This window comes from Agelaius tricolor, unplaced genomic scaffold, assembly GCF_023055355.1.
Source record: "Agelaius tricolor isolate 1412-34295 unplaced genomic scaffold, bAgeTri1.0.p SCAF_70, whole genome shotgun sequence".
Taxonomy (NCBI): domain Eukaryota; kingdom Metazoa; phylum Chordata; class Aves; order Passeriformes; family Icteridae; genus Agelaius; species Agelaius tricolor.
Genome location: NW_027269330.1, coordinates 589,695 through 609,575, shown reverse-complemented (window position 1 = coordinate 609,575; position 19,881 = coordinate 589,695). Strand labels below are relative to the sequence as shown.

At 52.2% G+C, this 19,881-nt stretch overlaps 2 protein-coding genes across 5 annotated transcripts in view; both read left to right on the top strand.

Moving 5' to 3' along the window:
• Window positions 1–70: 70 nt before the first annotated feature.
• Window positions 71–18,686, top strand: LOC139585164 (tetraspanin-15-like). Its single transcript, XM_071417662.1, has 8 exons — window positions 71–1,397; window positions 3,846–4,031; window positions 6,524–6,598; window positions 7,978–8,073; window positions 9,794–9,907; window positions 11,861–11,914; window positions 12,810–12,926; window positions 17,976–18,686. The coding sequence occupies exons 1-8, from the start codon at window positions 1,317–1,319 to the stop codon at window positions 18,684–18,686; spliced, it is 1,434 nt and encodes a 477-aa protein (XP_071273763.1). The 5' UTR covers window positions 71–1,316.
• Window positions 18,593–19,881, top strand: part of SLC4A5 (solute carrier family 4 member 5) — a 30,861-nt gene continuing 29,572 nt past the window's right edge. For all 4 annotated transcript variants that reach the window (XR_011676973.1, XR_011676974.1, XM_071417654.1 and 1 more), the window contains exon 1: window positions 18,593–18,732. The gene's annotated coding sequence lies outside the window, so the exon portion shown is untranslated. The remainder of the gene's footprint in view (window positions 18,733–19,881) is intronic.

The window sequence follows — 19,881 nt, the reverse complement described above, 5'->3', positions numbered from 1 at the left end:
ATGGGAGAGCTGGGAATGCAGGAATGGGAATGTGGGAATGTGGGAATGGGAATGTGGGAATGGGAACTGGGAATTGGAACTGGGAATGTGGGAATGGGAGCTGGGAATGTGGGAATGGGAGCTGGGAATGGGAGCCAGGATGTGCTCAGGGTGTTCCCAGAGGAGCTTTGGGATTTGCTGGGGTTTGTGAAGAAGGGGAGAGAGCCCAAAAAATTCCTGGAAAAACCTGGAATTCCCAGGTGGGAATTGCATCCTGGACAAGGATGTGGCTCCTTCCCGAGTAAGGGGATCCCAAACCCCCAAATCCCAGAGGAAAATCCATCCTGGTCCTCTTGGGAATTTCCCATCCTGGGAGGTTCTGGCTCCTGCAGCCGAGGGCTGGATCCCAAAATCTGGGATTGAGGAACACCAGGGGCAGCTCCAGGCTCTGCCTCCTCCCAAACCCCTGGAACTGGGAATGGATCCCTTTGATCAGGGGCTCTCCTTTATTGGGGTCTCCCCGTTATTGGGGTCCCCCTTTATTGGGGTCTCCCAAATTCCCATCAAACCCCACAGTCCCACCAGGCCCGGCTCCTGGGGAAAGAATTTTCCAGATTTTGGGAAGTGAAGTTTTCACTCCGGGTTGTTCAAAGTGAATGTAAGACAATAATAAAAGAAATTTGAGATGGATCCAAAAAAAAAAAAAAAACAAACCAAACCCCAAAATTTGAGTGGGATCTAAAAATCCAAAATTCAAGGCAAATTAAAAAAAAAAAAAATTAAAATTCGAGGCAAATTAAAAAAAAAAATCAAAATCCAAGGGGCTGAAAAGGATCAAAACCTGAGGAGATTTAAAAGGTCAAAATTGGAGTGGGAACCAAAAAATTAAAATTCAGAGGTAAATAAATAATAAAAAAAAAAATCAAAATCCAAGGGGCTGGAAAGGATCAAAATCTGAGGGCAACCAAAACCTCAAAATCCCAGGGACTCAAAAAAAAAGGAAAAAATAAATAAAAAAAGAATCGCAGAGAATGAAAAGCTGAAAATCCGCGGGGAGCCCGGAGCGATTCCAGGTCCCTGCGTGGCTCCAGGAGGGCTCGGGAGCGCGGTCGCTCCTCGGCTGCTCCCGGGATTGTCCCCGCTGGAAAATCCCTCCCCAGCCGCTCCTGGAAGGGTTAACGCGGCCGCGCTCGGCCCCTGCGGGCGGAAACCGGCCCCGGGTTCAAACTGCCCGCAGCAATCGCAGCGGGAAGGGCCGGGAAGGAGCCGGGAAGGAGCCGGGAAGGAGCCGGGGGTTCCCATTGCCCGCAGGAATCGCGGCCGGGAAGGAGCCGGGCATGGGCCGGACCTGCCGCGAGTCCCATTTTTATTACTACGGCATCAAATTCGCGCTCTCCGCCTACGCCACGCTCTTCTCGGTACGTTCTTTCCCATTTTCCCCATTTTTTTCCCCATTTTCCCCATTTTTTTCCCCATTTCCCCCCGTGTTTCCCAGCGTTTTTCCGCGTTTTTCCCAACCGGATTTGGCTTTTCCAGCCCCTTTGGCTTTTCCAGCCCCTTTGGCTTTTCCGCCTCCCAATTTCCCCTCCCTGGACCCCAAATCCTTCAGGAAAACCCAAACCCCCGGGGCCGCTCCAAACCGGGCAATTTAGGGCAATTTTGGGCTCCAAACGTGGCGATTTTGGGGTGAACCCGCGGGTTTTGGGGTTTTCTCCAACCTCATCCTCCCCCGTGATTCCTTTGTGGCCCCGAGTCCCATTTGGAGCAGAAAAAGCCGAGAAAATTCAAATTTTTTTCACCCCCTGCAGACATCGAGGGGGTTTCAGCCGCATTTTTGTCGGAAAAATCCCCAAAAATTTGAATTTTAGGCGGTTTGGAAACCCTGGACTCTGCTCGGGGCGGGATTTCCCCTACCTGGGAGCTGCAAACACCTGCGGGAGAGGGGAGGGGAAAACCGGGAATTCCGCCCCTTTTGGGGTCTCTTTTTGGGGTTTATTTTGGGTAACTCCGACTTTATTTCCAAATATTTCCTCCCCAGGGTTAAATAACCCCGGGGTGGGGCTCATTGCTCAGGTGCGAGCGCAGAAATTCCTCTGCAGGTGCCCGGAAATGGTTTTAATTTCGGTTTTTATTGGGTTTTGACCCGTGAATGAGCTCGGCCAAGGCCAAAAATCACCAAAATTCGGGGTTTTTTTTGGGATTATCTCCCGGATTTTCGGGGCTCTCTCAGGTGGGAAAGCTCCAAGGGGTCAGAGCTCTGTGACATTCCCAGAAAGCCCCAAAATTCCGGATTTCTGCCACGTTTCTGGCTCAGGGTGGAGTTTTGGGTGGGGTTGGTGCAATATTCCAAACAAATCCGGGGCAAATCCCAACATTTGGGTTCCCAAGGAGCCGATCCCGTCCAGTTTGGGGTTTCCCAGAGGTTTTTGGGGTGTTGAAGGAATTGTGGGGTTTTCCTCCCAGTCCCACTCTGGGAATCGTGGATGAACCCTGGGACAAATCCCGGATTTTGGGGGGGAATTTTGGGAGAGCTCCATGGAGAACCCACCAGCGAGAGGCTCGGATTGGTCCAAAAACCGGGAAAACAACCCCAAAAAAGCCCCACTTTGGGTGGTTCAACCCCTCCCACCTCCATCCCAGGGATGCTCCCAGACAGGAATTCTGCTCCAGGGAATCCGGAGCCTTTCAGCCTGACCTAATTCCGGCCTCATTTGCATAATCGCAGCCCAATTAATTCCTGGGCAATTCTTTTCCCGCAAAAGGGAGAGCGGATGTTTCAACCAACCCCGATAGTCCTGAAAAACCCCCAAAATCCTGAATTCCATGGATTTGGAGTCACCTCCATGGTTTGGGGATCCCAAGGAGGGAATTCCATGGGTTCGGTGTCCAAACCAGGTCCGGGAGGTTTAAATGAGGGAATTCCATGGATCTGGGGTCATGGCCTTGGTTTGGGGATCCCTTGGGGAGAATTCCATGGGTCTGGAGTCACCTCCATGGTTTGGGGATCACGGGGAGGGAATTCCATGGGTTTGGTGTCCAAACCAGGTCCGGGAGGTTTTCATGAGGGAATTCCATGGATCTGGGGTCATCACCTTGGTTTGGGGCTCCCTTGGGGAGAATTCCATGGGTCTGGAGTCACCTCCACGGTTTGGGAATGCTGGGGAGGGAATTCCATGGATCCAGAATCATCTCCACGGTTTGGGGATCCCAGGGAGGGAATTCCATGGATCCAGGGTCGCCTCCATGGTTTGGGGATCCCAAGGAGGGAATTCCATGAGTTTAGAGTCCAAACCAGCTGTAAGGAGTTTTGAGGAATTCCATGGATCTGGAATCATCTCCTTGGTTTGGGGATGCTGGGGAGGGAATTCCATGGATGTGGAGTCACCTCCACCATTTGGGGATTCTGGGGAGGGAATTCCATGGGTTGAGTCCAAACCAGGTCAGGGAAGTCTTGAGGAATTCCATGGATCTGGAGTCACCTCCATGGTTTGGGGATCCCAGGGAGGGAATTCCATGGGTTCAGAGTCCAAACCAGCTGTAAGGAGTTTTGAGGAATTCCATGGCTCTGGAGTCATCTCCTTGGTTTGGGGATCCCAGGGAGGGAATTCCATGGCTCTGGAGTCATCTCCTTGGTTTGGGGATGCTGAGGAGGGAATTCCATGGGTTCAGAGTCCAAACCCAGGTCAGGGAGGTCTTGAGGAATTCCATGGATCTGGAGTCACCTCCATGGTTTGGGGATCCCGGGGAGGGAATTCCACGGATCTGAAAAACCCGAAAATCCTGGAAAACCCCAAAACCCGAAAATCCTGGAAAACCCCACAAATGCCCCGAACCCCGGAGTAACTCCCGGCCCTGTGTCGTTGCAGCTGCTGGGGCTGGCGCTGCTGGCGCTGGGCGCCTACGCCGAGGCGGAGCGGCAGCGGCTCCGCACCCTCGAGGGGATTTTCCTGGCGCCGGCCGTGCTGCTGCTGCTGCTGGGCTCCTGCGTCCTCCTGGTGTCCCTGGTGGGCACCGTGGGCAGCCTGCGCGACAACCGCGCCCTGCTCCGCGCGGTGAGCCGCCCCTGCCGCGCCTCCGGGCATTCCGGGGCCACCTCCGTGGTTTGGGAATTCCACACATCCGGGGCCACCTCCATGGGATTCCATGGGATTCCAGGGTCACCTCCATGGTTTGGGAATTCCACGCATCCGGGGCTGCCTCCATGGTTTGGGAATTCCACACATCCCGGGGCCGCTCCATGGTTTGGGAATTCCACACATCCAGGGCCACCTCCACACATCCGGGGTCACCTCTGTGGTTTGGGAATTCCATGCAGCCGGGGCCACCTCCATGGGATTCAATGGGATTCCGGGGTCACCTCCATGGTTTGGGAATTCCACGCATCCGAGGCTGCCTCCATGGCATTCCATGGGATTCCAGGGTCACCTCCGTGGTTTGGGAATTCCACACATCCGGGGCCACCTCTGTCCATCCAGGGCCACCTCCATGGGATTCCGGGGTTGTCTCTGTGGTTTGGGAATTCCATGGGTTCCGGGGTCATATCCATGGATTCTGGGTCATCTCCATGGTTTGGGAATTCCATGGATTCTGGGTCATCTCCATGGAATTCCATGGATTCTGGGTCACCTCCAAGGAATTCCATGGGTTCCAGGGTCGTCTCCATGGAATTCCATGGATCCAGGGTAATTTCCCCAGTTTGGGAATTCCATGGATCTGGGGTCATCTCCATGGTTTGGGAATTCCATGGAGGGAATTCCATGGATTTGGGGTCACCTCCATGGCTTGGGGATCCCAAGGAGGAGATTCCAGGGTGTTTTCCCTCCTGAGGTCCATCCCGGGATGCAAATTCCCAGGAAAGGAGAATCCCCAAGGAACAGCAAATTCCCAGGAACAGCAATTCCCAGGAGCACTGAATTCCCAGGAGCAGCTTTGTGGGAATGGGGCGGTGGAAAGGCGGGAATTGCTGAGGACAGGAAGGAGCAATCAGGGCCCTTGTGGGGTGGGGCATTGTCCCTTCCAGGAGAATTCCCAGAACAAAAGCAATCAGGGAGAGAGGCCCTGGAGGAGCTCTTGGAGCTGAGCTGGGCCTGGCAGCTGCAGCTGCTTTTGGGCTTTTTATGGAAAAACGGGGAAATTGTGTTTAAAAGGATCCAAATTTGTGTTTTAAAGGATCCGGGATTGTCTTCAAAAGGACTCAGGATTTGTCCTTAAAAGGATCGGGATTTGGATTTAAAAGGATCCAGGTCCATGTTTAAAAGGATCGGGATTTGTGTTTTAAAGGATCTGGGCTGGTGTTTAAACCTGGATTGGTGTTTAAACCTGGATTGGTGTTTAAAGGATCTGGGATTGGTTTTAAACCCGGGTTTGGGTTCCAAGGGTCTGGGATTGGTGTTCAGAAGGAGCCGGGCTGGTTTCTCCCCTGGTTTCTCCCTGGGGCCGTGCAATTCCCGCCGGAATTCCGGCTGATTTGTGCCTGCTCAGTGCAATTCCCACTGGAATTCCGGCTGATTTGTGCCTGCTCAGTGCAATTCCCGCTGGAATTCCGGCTGATTTGTGCCTGCTCAGTGCAATTCCCGCTGGAATTCCGGCTGATTTGTGCCTGCTCAGTGCAATTCCCGCTGGAATTCGGCTGATTTGTGCCTGCTGGGGTGGAGCTGACAGCTCCATCCATCTCCCGCCTCCGCAGCATCCACCGGGAACGCTCCGGTCCCCAAATCCCTGGGATCGATGGCCTGGAAACCCCAACCCCAACCCCAGGGATTCGGGCTCTGGAGGGACAGGACTTGACCCTAAATGTGCCCCGGAGGGACTGGAGTCAAACCACCCGAATTCCGCGTGCTGGGGCTGGAATGTCCGGATTTGGGAATGATGAAGGAGGAACAAAACCTCGGAGATCGTTAAGGGAGGGAAGGAGCAGCTCCCAGAGGGATTCATCAATTCCCGAGGCTGCTGCGGGAATTGGGATTGATGAGCTCGTTAGCGGCCGCGTTAATTGAATCGGAATTGAGCGGCTCTTCCTGACTCAGCATCCAGGGCCGGAGAAAGATTTCCTTGGGAAGTTTCTCCAAGAAATCCGGGATTTGTTTGGGGCTTTGGGCCGGGGGAGGCCCTTGAGCTCCTTCCCAATCTCCTTCCCAATCTCCTTCCCAATCTTTCCTAATATTTCCTGATCCCTTCCTGATCTCTTCCTGATCCCTTCCCAGTCCCTTCCTGACCCTTCCCGACCCTTCCCAATCTCCTTCCTCATTCTTTCCCAATTTTTCCTGATCCTTCCCAGTATCCCCTCCCAATCCCTTCCTGATCCTTCCCAATCTCCTTCCTGTTCCCTTCCCAATCTCCTTCCTGATTCCTTCCCAATTTTTCCTGATCCTTCCCAATCTCCCCTCCCAATCCCTTCCCGATCCCCTCTCTGGGACGGACAGTGACACATGGGGACACCGAGGTGGGAATTCCTGCCAGAATTCCAGTAAAAGCCGGGATTCCGGTGGCGAATTCCTCATTTCCGGGGGTCGGGGTCGGGACCGTCCGCCCTCTCCCCTCGCAGTTCTTCTGGGTGCTGCTGCTGATCTTCCTGACGGAGCTGCTGCTCATCCTGGTGGAGATCGTCTTCGAGAGCAAGGTGGGACAGGGACACGCCCGGCATTCCCGGGAATCCCATCCCTGAAAGTGGGATGGGCACTCCCAAAAATCGGATGGTCATTCCCAAAAATTCCATGGTCATTCCCAAAAATGGGATGGTTATAGCCAAAAAATTGAATGGTTATCCCCCAAAAATGGAATGGTTATTCCCAAAAATTGGATTGTTATCCCCCAAAAATCGAATGGTTATCCCCAAAAATTCCATTGTCACTCCCGAAAAACGGAACGGTCGTTCCCAGAAATGGAACGGTGAAATCCCCAAAAATGGGGCGGTCGTTCCCCAAAAGATTCCATTGTTATTCTCCAAAACACAGATCAGTCATTCCCAAAAAATGGAATTTTTTTTTTTTTATTCTTGACCATGGAATTGTCGTTCCTGAAAATGGGATGGTCATTGCCAAAAATGGGATGGTTGTCCCCAAAAATGGAATGGTCATTCCCAAAAATTCCATTGTCATTCCCAAAAATTCCATTGTCATTCCCAAAAAAACAGAATGGTTATCCCCAAAACCAGAATGGTTATTCCCAAAAATTCCATTGTCATTCCCAAAACCAGAATGGTTATTCCCAAAAATGAAATGGTTATTCCCAAAAATTCCATTGTCACCCCCAAAACCAGAATGGTCATTCCCAAAAAATGGAATTTTTTTATTCTTGACCATGGAATTGTCATTCCTGAAAACAGAATGGTCATTCCCAAACATGGGATGATTATTCCCAAAAATTCCATTGTCCTTCCCAAAAATTGAATCATTATTCCCAAAAACTCCATTGTTATCCCCAAAAATGGAATGGTTATTCCCGAAAACTCCATTGTTATTCCCAAAAACTGGAATTGTCATTCCTGAAAATTGAGTTTTCATTCCCGACCATGGAACTGCCGTTCCCAGAACTGGAATCGCAATCCCTCGGGATGGGGCTCTGGGATGTGGCAGAAGTTCTGAAGTTGAATGAATTTCAAATAAATTTTAATTAATTGGGATGATCTCAAAAGCGAATTAAACCCCAAATAAAGAGGGAATTGTGGGGAGCACAAATCCTCCTCTGGAACAAGGGATCTTCATCAGCCCCCAAAAATCCCAGAATTAATTGGATTTCAGCTGAAATCAGCCACGACCGGGAATTAATTTCGATATGCAAATCAGCTTTGTTGATATGCAAATGAGGAACGGGGAAAATCGGGCGGATAAAAATTCCCTGGGTTGGGCGCGGCAGGAACGGATCCGGGCAGCTCCAAAATTGTGGATTTTACCCCAAAAATCCCCCTGGGACGGGGTAAATCCCTGCTGTGCTGTGAAAAACGGGGATTTTGTGCTGTTTTCCGTGAATTTTCCCAATTTTTGGTTTTCTCCACCCCAGATGAACGAGGTTTTCCACTCCAACATCCAGGAGGGAATCCGGCACTACTACGACGACCTGGACTTCAAAAATATCCTGGATTTTGTGCAGGAAAAGGTTTGGATGGGGAAAGGGGAAGTTTCCCAAGGAATTCTTAATCCCATTCCCCAATTCCCCTGCATTTTCAGGATGTTTTTCCCCTGGATTTTCAGGATTTTCCCCTGGATTTTCAGGATTTTTTCCCCTGGATTTTCAGGATTTTTTTCCCTGGATTTTCAGGATGTTTTTCCCTGGATTTTCAGGATTTTTTTCCCCTGCATTTTCAGGATTTTCCCCCTGGATTTTCAGGGTTTTCCCCTGGATTTTCCCCTGGATTTTCCCCCTGGATTTTCAGGATTTTTTTCCCCCTGGATTTTCAGGATTTTTCCCCTGCATTTTCAGGATTTTTCCCCTGAATTTTCCACTTTTATTCCCATCCCTGGGGTGTTTTCCTTGGGCATCTTCCCCCACTTTGGGATTGTTTTGGGTTTTCCCTCCCCGAGCTCAACCCAGGGGGATTTTTTGGGAATCACCCTGGGATTTGTGCAAAATGAAAATCCCAAAATTTGAGGAGGGAATTCTGAGAATCCAGGGAAATCCTGAAACCTGTGCCTGGAGGATCCCAGGACTTTTTCCTGCTTTCCCTTGGAAAATGGGAGCGGAGGGAAAACCCTCTCCCAAAATCTGCTCCTGGATGAGTTTGGTGCTTAAAAAGTGGGAAAAATCCAGACCAGGCTCATTTTTATTCCGTGGAGGGCCTGCGGTGACTTTGATTGGAATTTGGTTTTTATCTTTGCTGCAGGACAAAAAGAGATTTTTTGGTTTTTTTTTTAAATTTGAATTTTTTCCCTTTGTAGCTGCAGGATTTGATCCCAATTTATCCTGACAGGAAGAGAAATCCCTGAGGAGCTGGGGGGGATTTTGGGGATGGCTGAGAGCCCCCAGGTCCATCCCTGCCTTGGGAAAAAAGGGATTTGTCAGCTGGAATTAAAGCGTGGAAATGGGGATGGAGCTGAGCCACACCCAAATCCCTCTGAAATGGGGATAAATGGGAAAAATTCCCCTTTTTCTTTACCCTTGAACTTCCCTGGGAGCAGGGGAAAAATTGGGAAGTGGAGATGCAGGGAATGGGATTGGAATTCTGGGATGGTTTGGGTTGGATGGGATCCTGAAATTCCCCTTTTTCCATGGGTAAGGAGCCCTTCCCCTGTCCCAGGTTTTTCCAGCCTGGTCTTGGACACTTCCAAAGGATCCAAAATCCCCTGGGAATTCCATCCCGGGGAGGAATTCTCATTATCCCAATTAATTATGATCCCAATTAACGATCTCCCATTATCCCAATTAATTATGATCCCAATTAATGATCTCCCATTACCCCAATTAATTACGATCCCAATTAACGATCTCCCATTATCCCTGTGCCCACGGGAATCCATTCCCTGTTCTCCCAGGGCTGATCCCAAACTCCCTTTCCAGGATTTTTAAGGAGTTTCTAGGGCTGGAAAATTCCCTGGGAATTCCATCCCCGCCCTTCCCAGGGAGGGAATTCCTCCCAAAATCCCAACCCCAGATCCCTTTGGAGCGGGAATCCCTCCCCGTTTCCCCTGGAATTTTGGGGTTTCCCAGCTCTTTGTCTCCCCATGTTTTCCCCGTGTTTTCCCCGTGTTTTCCCCGTGTTTTCCCTGTGTTTTCCCCGTGTTTTCCCCGTGTTTTCCCCATGTTTTCTCTGTGTTTTCCCCGTGTTTTCCCCGTGTTTTCCCCGTGTTTTCCCCGTGTTTTCCCTGTGTTTTCCCTGCAGTTTTCCTGCTGTGGAGGGGATGAATTCCGGGACTGGGAGGTGAACCAGTACCACCGGTGCAACGGCAGCGGCGCCCTGGCCTGCGGGGTGCCCCACTCCTGCTGCGTCCGAGGGGTGAGAGGGGAAAACATCCCAGAATTCCTGGGGAAACATCCCAGAAATCCAGGGAAAATAAACCTCCCAAAATTCCAGGGAAAATATCCCAAAAATCCAGGGGAAACATCCCAAAAATCCCTGGGGAAACATCCCAGAAATCCAGGGGAAACATCCCAGAATCCCTGGGGGAAATATCCCAAAAATCCCCGGGGAAACATCCCAGAATCACTGGGGAAACATCCCAGAAATCCAGGGAAAATATCCCAGAATCCCTGGGGAAAATATCCCAAAATTCTGGGGAAAGTATCCCAGAATCCCTGGGGAAAATATTGCAAAATTCCAGGGAAAACATCCCAAAATTCCAGGGAAAATAATCCTCCCAAAATTCCAGGGTAAATATCCCAGAATGCCAGGGAAAGTATCCCAAAATTCAAGGGAAGATATCCCAGAATCCCTGGGGAAATATTCCAAAAATCCAGGGTAAATATCCCAAAATTCCAGGGAAAATATCCCAGAATTCCAGGAAAAAAACCTCCCAAAACTCCCAGGAAATCCCCTCCAAAATTTTGCTAAAAATTTGTTTCACCCAACCCCGAAATTTGGGTTAAAATTGGTTGAATCCAGCGCTGCTCCAGGATCCCACCCCAGGGTGAAACCCCAGGATCCTGAAAAACCCCAAAGAGCCCAGGAAAGTTTGGGATTAGTCCCGGAAAGGCAGCGAGGAGAATTCCCCATCAATCCCTCACTGCTCCTAATGGGAAAAGAGGTTCAATTAGGCTGATATGCAAATGAGATGCAGATTTGAGCTCCTCTCTAATCAAGGCCTTGATTAAGGATCCCGAGGCTCCTGGAGATGGAATCAGGGGTTCCTGCAGGGAGCTTTTTTTGGGTTTTATTTTGGACAGTTTGGTAAAAAATAAAACCTGAGCAGGGGGAAGGGAGAGGGAAAATTCCTCCTGATCCAGAGGGGGAGAATCTGGGAGCTTTTGCTGGGAATGCTGGAGGAGGCCTTGGAGCAGCCTGGGAGTTTGGGATTTTGGGGTTTTGTCCCTGGTGTGGGGTGGGATTTAGGGCCCCTTCCCACCCAAACCACTCCAGGATTCCCCGAGCTGGGTCTGGAGGGGGCTCCAGGAGGAAAATCCATGGAATTCCCATGAATCCCTGGAATTCCCGTGGTTTTTCCAGGAGGGAAAGGCCCTGCCTGTGGCTCTGAGGGTTTTTGGGAACTGAGTCCTCCCCAAAGGCTCCGGAACCTGGGAAGCACCAAAACCTTGGGATGGATTTGGCCTCGTTCCTTAAGGAACCAGGCCCAGAATTCCAGGAAAAGAACCAGGAGAGCCAAATCCCTTGGGAATTTCCTGGCCTTGAATCCCATCCCATGGGGACAATTCCCACTGCCCCAGGGGTCCAGGGGCAGCCCCAGCTCCTCTGGGAATTCCATCCCCAAATCCCCAAATCCCCAAATCCCATTTCAGTTTCCCCCTTTGGAGCCATTCCCGGTGTCCTGTGCCTCCATCCCTTATCCCAAACCCCTCTCAGCTCTCCCGGAGCCCCTTCATGTCCTGGAATGTTCTGGAAGCTCTCTCTGGAATTTCCCTGCTCCAGGGGAGCATTCCCAGCTCTCCCAGCCCGGCTCCAGAGTCCTGGAATGGTTTGGGTTGGGATTTGCCCTGAAGGCGCCTCAGCCCCAGGGACACCCCAGGTTCCAAGGGGCCCCTCCAGAATTCCCAGTTTCCTTTGGATTTCTGCTGTTTTCCCTGGATAAACTGGTGCCCTTTCCCAGGATAAACCCCGCCCCTTTTTCCCGGGTTAACCCCTCCCCTTTATCCCGGGTTAACCCCGCCCCTATCCCGGGTTAACCCCGCCCCTATCCCGGGTTAGCCCCGCCCCCATCCCGGGTTAGCCCCGCCCCTATCCCGGGTTAGCCCCGCCCCTTTATCCCGGGCTCACCCGTGCTGTTTTAACCCGCAGGCTCCTGGGGCAGTTGTGAACACCCTGTGCGGGTACCGCGCCATGGACAAGGAGGTGACCTTGGAATTTTTGGGAATTCTCTGCTCCTTTCCCCCCCAAATCCCCCAAAACCAAACGCTCCCCGCGGGAATTCCCCTTCCCCAGCTGCTCCCAGCTCGGTTTTGGGGCTTTTCCCTGGGATTTTGGGGCGCTTTTGGTGCCCTGGGATTCTCACCTGGGAGTGGCCTCAGCCCTTCCCAGCGGGAAAAGGATCGAGGGATCAGCCCAGGGCAGAAATGTGGGAATTCCCTGCAGAAATGTGGGAGTTCCTGGTGGCAGAAATGTGGGAATTCCTGGCAGAATTCCCTGCAGAAATGTGGGAGTTCCTGGCAGAATTCCCAGCAGAAATGTGGGAGTTCCTGGTGGCAGAAATGTGGGAATTCCTGGCAGAAATGTGGGAATTCCTGGTGGCAGAAATGTGGGAATTCCTGGTGGCAGAATTCCCTGTAGAAATGTGGGAATTCCTGGCAGATTTCCCTGCAGAAATGTGGGAGTTCCCTGCAGAAATGTGGGAGTTCCTGGCAGAATTCCCTGCAGAAATGTGGGAGTTCCTGGTAGCAGAAATGTGGGAATTCCTGGTGGCAGAAATGTGGGAATTCCTGGTAGCAGAAATGTGGGAATTCCTGGTGGCAGAAATGTGGGAGTTCCTGGCAGAATTCCCAGCTCGGGCAGCCCCAGCTGAGGGGATTGGATGCTCCAGGAGCTCTCCCCAAGCCCCAGAGTTGGGATTTAATCCCACCTCAGCTCCAAAACTTCCTTTGGGAGCACAAGAACAAAATTCCCTCCCCTGGGGCGGCGATTTGGGTCTGAAAACCCCAACCCGAGGCTGTTCCCGCCGAGATTCCCGGGAAAGCTGCGGGAAACCCCCAGAATTCCCGGGACTTTGGGATCCTCTGTCTCTGCTCCGCAGCGCCTGGAGCTGCTGGGCACCATCCACGTGCGGGGCTGCATCCACGCCGTGGGGCTCTGGCTCAAGGACAACTTCCAGGCCACCCTGGCCATCGTCTGCGCCCTGCTGCTGCCCCAGGTACGGCTGCAGTGCCCGAATCCCGGCTGAATTCCCAAATTCCAGCTGCAATTCCCAAATTCCCAGCTCTAATTCCCAATTCCCAGCTGGAATTCCCAATTCCCAGCTGCAGTTCCCAAATCCCGGCTGCAATTCCCGAATTCCAGCTGCACATCCCAAATTCCAGCTCTAATTCCCAATTCCCAGCTGCAATTCCCAAACCCCAGCTCTAATTCCCAAATTCGATCTGCACATCCCAAATCCCAGCTGCAATTCCCAAATTCCCACCTGCAGTTTCCGAATTTCAGCTGCAATTCCCAAATCCCAGCTGCAGTTCCCAAATCCCCACTGCAATTCCCAAATTCCCAGCTCTAATTCCCAAAGCCCAGCTGCACATCCCAAATCCCAGCTGCAGTTTCCAAATCCCAGCTGCGATTCCCAAATTCCCACCTGCAGTTTCCAAATTTCAGCTGCAATTCCCAAATCCCAGCTGCAGTTCCCAAATTCCAGCTCCAAATCCCAAGTCCCAACTGCAATTCCCAAATTCCAGCTCCAATTCCCAATCCCAGCTGCAATTCCCAAATCCCAGCTGCAGTTCCCAAATCCCAGCTGAATTCCCAAATCCCAGCTGAATTCCCAGCTGGAAAGAGCCCCCGGGATCAGGGGTGACCCCGCAGTTTTGGGGTTTCAGCGCCGAGGGCTCGGCTCCTTTCCCTGCTGGAGGGGGGGAAAATCCTTTGGGATCCCAAAAAAATCCTTTGGTGGGGCAGGGAAAGTCATCCCGAGGCCTGGTCCATTAACAGCCGGCGGCTAATTGGGAATGCTAATGGGGAATGCTAATTGGGAATGCTAATTGGGAACGCTGATGGGGAGAAATCCACGGGAATCCGAGCCCTGATGGGTCTGGAGTGGTTAATGGGGAATGCTGGGGGTGAAAACTGGGAATGCTGATGGAGCTGGAGAGGTGCTGGTAATTGGGAATGCTGGGGACAAAAATCCCTGGAATGCTGGGGACAAATCCCTGGAATGCTGGGGGCAAATCCCAGGAATGCTGGGGGCAAATCCCGGGAATGCTGCTGGGTCTGGAGTTGCTCCCATGGCTGGGGGAATCCATCCCGGCCCTTTTGGAGGTGAAAACCCCGATCCCATGGGAGAGGTTGTGTTCATTTCCCCGCCCCGGGCCGGGCACAGGCTCCGCCTCCATCCATCCCGGGAATTCCCTTTTTCCCATTCCTGCGCTCCCACCCTGCTCTGTTCCCTCCATCCCCCACATTCCCTGTCCCTCCCAACCTCCTCATCCCAAAATCCCTCCTGCCCTGGGGCTGCCTCTGCTCGATCCCGGCATTTCCAGCCCATCCATCCATCATCCATCCATCCATCATCCATCCATCATCCATCATCCATCCATCCATCCATCATCCATCCATCATCCATCCATCCATCATCCATCCATCCATCCATCCATCATCCATCCATCCATCCATCCATCATCCATCCATCATCCATCCATCCATCATCCATCCATCCATCCATCCATCATCCATCCATCCATCCATCCATCCATCCATCCATCCATCCATCATCCATCCATCCATCATCCATCCATCATCCATCCATCCATCATCCATCCATCCATCCATCCATCATCCATCCATCCATCCATCCATCCATCCATCCATCATCCATCCATCCATCCATCCATCCATCCATCATCCATCATCCATCCATCCATCATCCATCATCCATCCATCCATCCCTCATCCCTCCATCCCTGTGAATTATTCCTCCCTCTGTCCCATCCATCCAGGCGCGGGGGCGGCCGTTCCCTCCCGGCAGCGTCAGTCCCGCTGATGGATGAGCCCATTCCGTGAAAAACGCGGAATTTTCCTCCAGCCGGGCGTTTTCCAGGCTGGCACCTTCATCTCCCGCTGACAGGGATGGAGAATGTTCAATATTTCCTTGCAAGATTAATTTGGGATTTGTTCATTCTCCAGTCTCCCCCGCGGCTCCGGGGGTTTTGCGAGCGTTGTCAGGGTGGGAAAAGGGAATGAAAGGGATTTGGGATTTTTCCATCTGAGCTCTCCAGAAATCCCAGTTTAGGGAATGGAAAGCCAAAAAGTGAGGGGGGGAAAAAACCCCAATTTGGGCTTTGTTAACTCTGGGAAAGTTCAGCATTCCAGGATCCGGCCAGAACTGGGCAGTGTTCCCAAATTTCCATGGAAAAGGGATTTTGGCAGGGAATTTGGGGAAACATCCATGGGCTTCCCTTTTCCACTGGAAAATGGGGTGAAAATGGAACTTTGGGCCTTTTCCTTCATTCCTGAGCCCTTTTCCCAGAGGAGGAGGAGGAGGAGGAGGAGGAGAGGATCTGCCCGTGGGTTCCCAGGAGGATTTGGGGCCATTCCAGCCCCAATTCCCGATGGAAAACTGATCCAAAGGAACCAGCAGAGACCCCACAAGTTAAGCTGGGCTTTGGGATTGAGCTGGGCCTTGGAATTCTCCACGGGAAACAGGGCTCAGGTTTAGAGGAACCACGGAGTGCTTTGGGTTGGGAGGGACCTTTGGGACCGTCCCATTCCATGGAATTCCCAGATTTCCACTGGAAATTGTATGGATTCCCATAAACTCCTGGGATTTGTGGATTTTTAATGGATTCCCATAAACTCCTGGGATTTATGAATTTTGATGAATTCCCATAAACTCCTGGGATTTATGCATTTTAATGGATTCCCATAAACTCCTGGGATTTATGCATTTTTTATCCCAAAGCTGCTGGGATTTATGGATTTTGTATGGATTCCCAAAAGCTCCCGGGATTTATGAATTTTAATGGATTCCCATCAACTCCCGGGATTTATGCATTTTTTATGGATTCCCAAAGCTCCTGGCATTTATTTACCCCCTGGACAAATAAAAAATCCTCTTCCATGGATTTGCACCCCTCGGGCACTCAAACCCCAGCCTGGAAAGGGTGGAATTCCCTAAATTCCGAAGCCAACAGCTCCTGGCTCCCAATCCCAGGGAAAATTCCGTTTTTTGGTTTTCTCCCGGCCTCAGCCCTGCCCCGTTTGTTGCGTTCCCGTTTTCCCCGGCGGTGCCGTAACCGCGGAGCCGATATTGGATCCATCCATAACCCCCGACAGCTCCGACAGCTCCGCCCGCCGCGCGCGGCCCCGGGGACCGGGAACGGGAACGGGAGCGGCAAAGGGGCCTGGGATCGGGGCCGAGGCCTTGGCGCGGCTCTGTTCCCGTTAATTCCCCGTTTGCTCTGGGATTTGGGATCTTGGATGGTTTTATTCCCTTTTATTCCCCATTTTCTGTGGGATTCATGATCCTGACTGAAGCTTCTGGATGGTTTTATTCCCTTTTATTCCCTGTTTTCCCTGGGATTTGGGATCTTGGATGGTTTTATTCCCTTTCCCCATTTTCTCTGGGATTTGGGATCTTTGATGGTTTTTTTCCCTTTATTTCCCCATTTTTTCTGGGATTTGGGATCTTGGATGGTTTTATTCCCTTTTATTCCCCATTTTCTCTGGGATTCATGATCCTGACTGAAGCCTCTGGATGGTTTTATTCCCTTTCCCCATTTTCCCTGGGATTTGGGATCTTGGATGGTTTTATTCCCTTTTATTCCCCATTTTCTTTGGGATTCGGGATCCTGACTAAAGCCTTTGGATGGTTTTATTCCCTTCCAAAATTCCCCATTTTTTTCTAGGGTTTGGGATCCCTGTGGAGGGGTTTGGATGGTTTTATTCCCTTCCAGAATTCCCATTTTTTCTGGGATTCCTCAGCAGAGGAGCAGGAGCCATCCCTGCCCCAGACCCAGCTCTGTTTCCATGGAATTCACACACAAATCCTCCTCGGAGGCAAAAATGACAAATTTGCCCCAAATCCCACATTTCAAAGGGTTTCTCTGGCTCCAGGGGATCGGGATTTTAACGGGGCCTGGTGACAGTTCCAGAATGGGAATGGGGCTGCAGCTGACATCCATGGAAATGGGATTGCAAAGCTGAAATCCCAAAGGATTCGCTCTGGGTGGGGATCAGCACAATCCCATTATTATCCCCTTATTAATTATCCCCTTATTAATTATCCCCTCATTAATTATCCCGTTATTATCCCCTTATCCCAGTGCTGCCCCGGCTCTCCCAGCAGTTCCTGCAATCCCAGAGCCCTTCCCAAAAACCCCAGCCCGGGTGAGGCAGCTCGGCCCAGGCTGTGGGGTCGCAGGGAATGCCCAGGGATTCCCAGATTCTGTGGGTTCTGTGCAGCCCATCCCAGATTCCAGGGGCAGGTTTGGGGTTTGGACGGGATTTGGGGACAAATATTGGAACGTTCCTGGAACCTCCAGGTCCGGGCTGGACTGGGAATTGTCCCTGATCCCTTTGGGATGTCCCTGATCCTTTTGGGGTGTCCCTGACCCCTTTGGGGATGTCCCTGATCCTTTTGGGATATCCCTGATCCTTTTGGGATGTCCCTGACCCCATTAGGGGTCTCCCTGATGCCTTTAGGGTGTCCCTGACCCCTTTTAGGATATCCCTGACCCTTTAGGATATCCCTGTCCCCTTTTAGCATATCCCTGTTCCCTTTGGGGTCTCCCTGACCCTTTTAGGATATCCCTGACCTCTTTGGGGTCTCCCTGACCATTTTAGGATATCCCTGACCCTTTTAGGATATCCCTGTTCCCTTTCAGGATATCCCTGACCCCTTTGGGATAATCCTGACTCCTCTGGAGTGTCCCTGTCCCCTTTTAGGATATCCCTGACCCTTTTATGATATCTCTGACCCTTTTAGGATATCCCTGTCCCCTTTGGGGTCTCCCTGACCCTTTTTAGGATATCCCTGTCCACTTTAGGATATCCCTGACCCTTTTAGGATATCCCTGACTCCTCTGGAGTGTCCCTGGCCCCTTTTGGGATATCCCTGTCCTCTTTAGGATATCCCTGTCCCCTTTAGGATATCTCTGACCCTTGTGGGGTCTCCCTGTCCCCTTTTGGGGTCTCCCTGTCCCCTTTTGGGGTCTCCCTGTTCCCTTTGGGGTCTCGCTGACCCTTGTGGGTCCCTCCCCAGGTGCTGGGGCTGGTCCTGGCCTGGCTGCACTGGCAGCAGCTGAACCAGCTCCGCTCCCGCTGCGATTCCGTGGATGCCGGGCCGGGCCCGGGCGCGGCCCCGCTGGACCTGAGCGGAGCCGGCTGCTGCTGGTGCCTGCCCCGGGAGGGCGGCTACGGGAACACCGGGAATAACGGGAATAACGGGAACGACGGGAACGACGGGGACAGCTGGAATAACGGGAATAACGGGAATGACGGGAATGATGGGAACAGCGGGAGCAACGGGGACAGCTGGAATAATGGGAATAACGGGAACAATGGGAACACCTGGAATAACGGGAACGGCGGGAGCAACGGGAGCAATGGGGACAGCTGGAACGATGGGAACAACAGGATGGAATGGAACAACGGGAACAACAGCTGGAATGGTGGGGACACCAGGAATAACGGGAATGATGAGAAGACCGGGAATAACAGGAACAATGGGAACGACGGGAACACCTGGAATAACGGGAATAACTGGAATAATGGGAATAACTGGAACGACGGGCATAATGGAAACAGCGGGAGCACCAGGAATAACGGGAATGACGGGAACACCACGAGCAACGGGAACACCGGGAATAATGGGACCAGCGGGAGCAACGGGAGCACCGGGAATGCCGGCTGGGAGGATGAGGAGGATGAGGATGAGGAGGAGGAAGGAGCCGCCTGCCTCCTCAGAGTGTGAGGAGCACTCGGACTCGGAGCACTCGGATTCGGACTCGGAGCACAAGGTGGAAAAAATGGGATTTTTCCTCTGGGGGCCTGGATTTTAATCTTTGGGAAAATTGTAAAAGAAAAAAAAAAAAAAAGGGATTTTTGTTCTCACCTTCCACTGGGAAAAGTGTAAAAAAATGGGGTTTTTCCTCTCAGGTTCTGGATTTCCTCTGGGCAAAGTAGGAAGAAATGGGATGGGATTTATTGATGTTCCCATAAAAGGCTGCAGGGAGCGGGGCCAACCCTGAATTCATGGGGTGGAAGGGAAAATGTGGAATTGGGAACAATCCCAGGGGCAATCCTGACCCTAAACCCAACCCAATGGAAATCCTGACCCTAAACCCAACCCAATGGAAATCCTGACCCTAAACCCACCCAGGCTGGGGGCGATTCCCTGGGGGCTGAGCCCGGCTCTTCAGGGGGTTTGGGATCATCCCATGGATGGGGGTTTGGGATCACCCCACTGAGGGGATTTGGGATCATCCCACAGCTGGAACTCCCTGCCATTCCCTGAGCTCCAGACACAGCACCCACAGCATTTTCCCTCTGGAATCCCCCAAAACTGATCCAAAACCCAGAGAGAAAAATCCCCCAGAGCCCCACAGGCCCAAACCCCGCAGCTTGGGGAGGATTTCCCACATCCCAGCGATCCCACATGGAAACCCCATCCCCGTGTGGGGCCGATCCCGTGGCTTCCCCCCCCCCCTCCCTCCCTCCCCCGAGCTCCCGTGATGCTCCGGCCGCGATCGATCGGGATCGGGATCGGGATCGGGATCGGGGCCGGCGCTTTGGGGTCGCTGGGATGTTGGCAAGAGCAGCTCTGACTCCTGACAGTGCCAGCTGCCCCTGACCCCACAGCCCGAGCCCAAAGCTCTCTCTGGGGAGCTCCAGGTGAGTTTGGGAGGGGAAATCTCCTTTTTGGGGAAATCTCCTTTTTGGGGAAATCTCCTTTTTGGGGTTTCACGGGGTCGGGGGCCATGCTGGGCTTGGCTTTCCCTGCCCGGATTTCCATGGAATTCCAGTTGGGTTTTCCAGCTCTAACTCCTGCTCCTGGTTGGGTTTTTAGGGATTTAGGGGGGCGAAAGCTCCGTGTGGGAAAAATCCCAGATTGTGCGAGCCCGGAATCGATCGGGAGCCTCCATTTAACTGTGCCTGACAAAGCCTGG